The sequence below is a fragment of the Nanorana parkeri genome, unplaced genomic scaffold (assembly GCF_000935625.1).
Source record: "Nanorana parkeri isolate BGI_ZX_2015 unplaced genomic scaffold, ASM93562v1 scaffold2208, whole genome shotgun sequence".
Taxonomy (NCBI): Eukaryota; Metazoa; Chordata; class Amphibia; order Anura; family Dicroglossidae; genus Nanorana; species Nanorana parkeri.
In genome coordinates, this window is record NW_017308476.1 from 138375 (window position 1) to 139504 (window position 1130).

A 1130-nucleotide genomic window follows, 5' to 3' on the forward strand; every position below is an offset into this window, starting at 1 on the left:
TCAATTATCTAATTGTCTGCTGTGGGATATAGAAACACTTTTCTATACTTTATATGACAATTCTCATGATCATTCACAACCCTTTTCCATTCAAATTTACTATCATTAGTGTTATAGATTTCATCACATAAATATATAAAAGCCGTCATATCATACTATTATTTTAGGAAAGAGGAAGGAGGTTTTTGTACGGCTCTGTATCACTGTGTGAGAGGGGTGGTGTAATGCTGCTGACAGTAATAAGTTCCTTCATCATCTTCAGTCACCCCAGTAATTGTTAACTTGTATTGAGTTCCAGATCCTGAACCACTGAACCTGCCCGGGATCCCAGGTTGCCGAGTACTGGCCAAATATATAAGAAGCTTTGGTGGTTGTTGGGGCTTCTGTTGGTACCAGGCTAGATAGCTAGAACCACCAAGAGTTAAGGTGCTACTGGATGTACATGTGATGGTGACTGTCTGTCCCGGGGACACAGAGATAGAATCCGGAGTCTGAGTCATCACAATCTGTCCACAGGATCCTGAGGATGGGAAGAGACATATTGATTATTGATAAATGTCTATATATCTTCCTATCAATCCTGATGTGTTTATTTATTGTACAATGTATAGATGTATGTGCAGAGGATGATGGAAGGAGCCTCCTCTCTCACCCTGAATAGAAATGAAGATGACGGCCAGCAGATAACTGTGAGAAAGCATCTTGATGTTTGTGGAGTGTCGGATACAAAGTAGAAGACGTCTCCTGTACAATGAGATATATAGAGAGAGAGTGACAGGGGAGATGTTACACCCCACACACTGTGTATGCAAATATCGGGGAGATGGAAATTCTGTGGCCGGCTGTCACCTGTCATATAAATATAGATTCAGTTGAATGCAGTGAACCATTCAAGGAGTTTGGCACAATCTATTATTACAGATGAAAGAATACCAATAATTTGAGCAGTAATGAGATGTCCCTAAACAATGTACTTAACACATAGGTACAGTATGTGCTTTGCAGTTACAATCCCAATGAATAGCACCCCAAATTATGAATGCATTACAACAGAATGCACCTGCACTGTAACACGCCACAAAAGAAATGCTGCAGGATTTGTTCTGTTCAGTATTTTTATTCGTTTTCAA

The 1130-nt window shown here is 39.9% G+C and overlaps 1 gene segment (V, D, J or C); it reads right to left on the reverse strand.

Annotated features, from left to right (window-relative positions):
• Positions 1-200: 200 nt before the first annotated feature.
• Positions 201-714, reverse strand: LOC108801065. The segment is given in 2 exon segments: positions 201-520; positions 653-714. Coding segments are annotated over 2 exon segments (369 nt in total).
• Positions 715-1130: the final 416 nt, after the last annotated feature.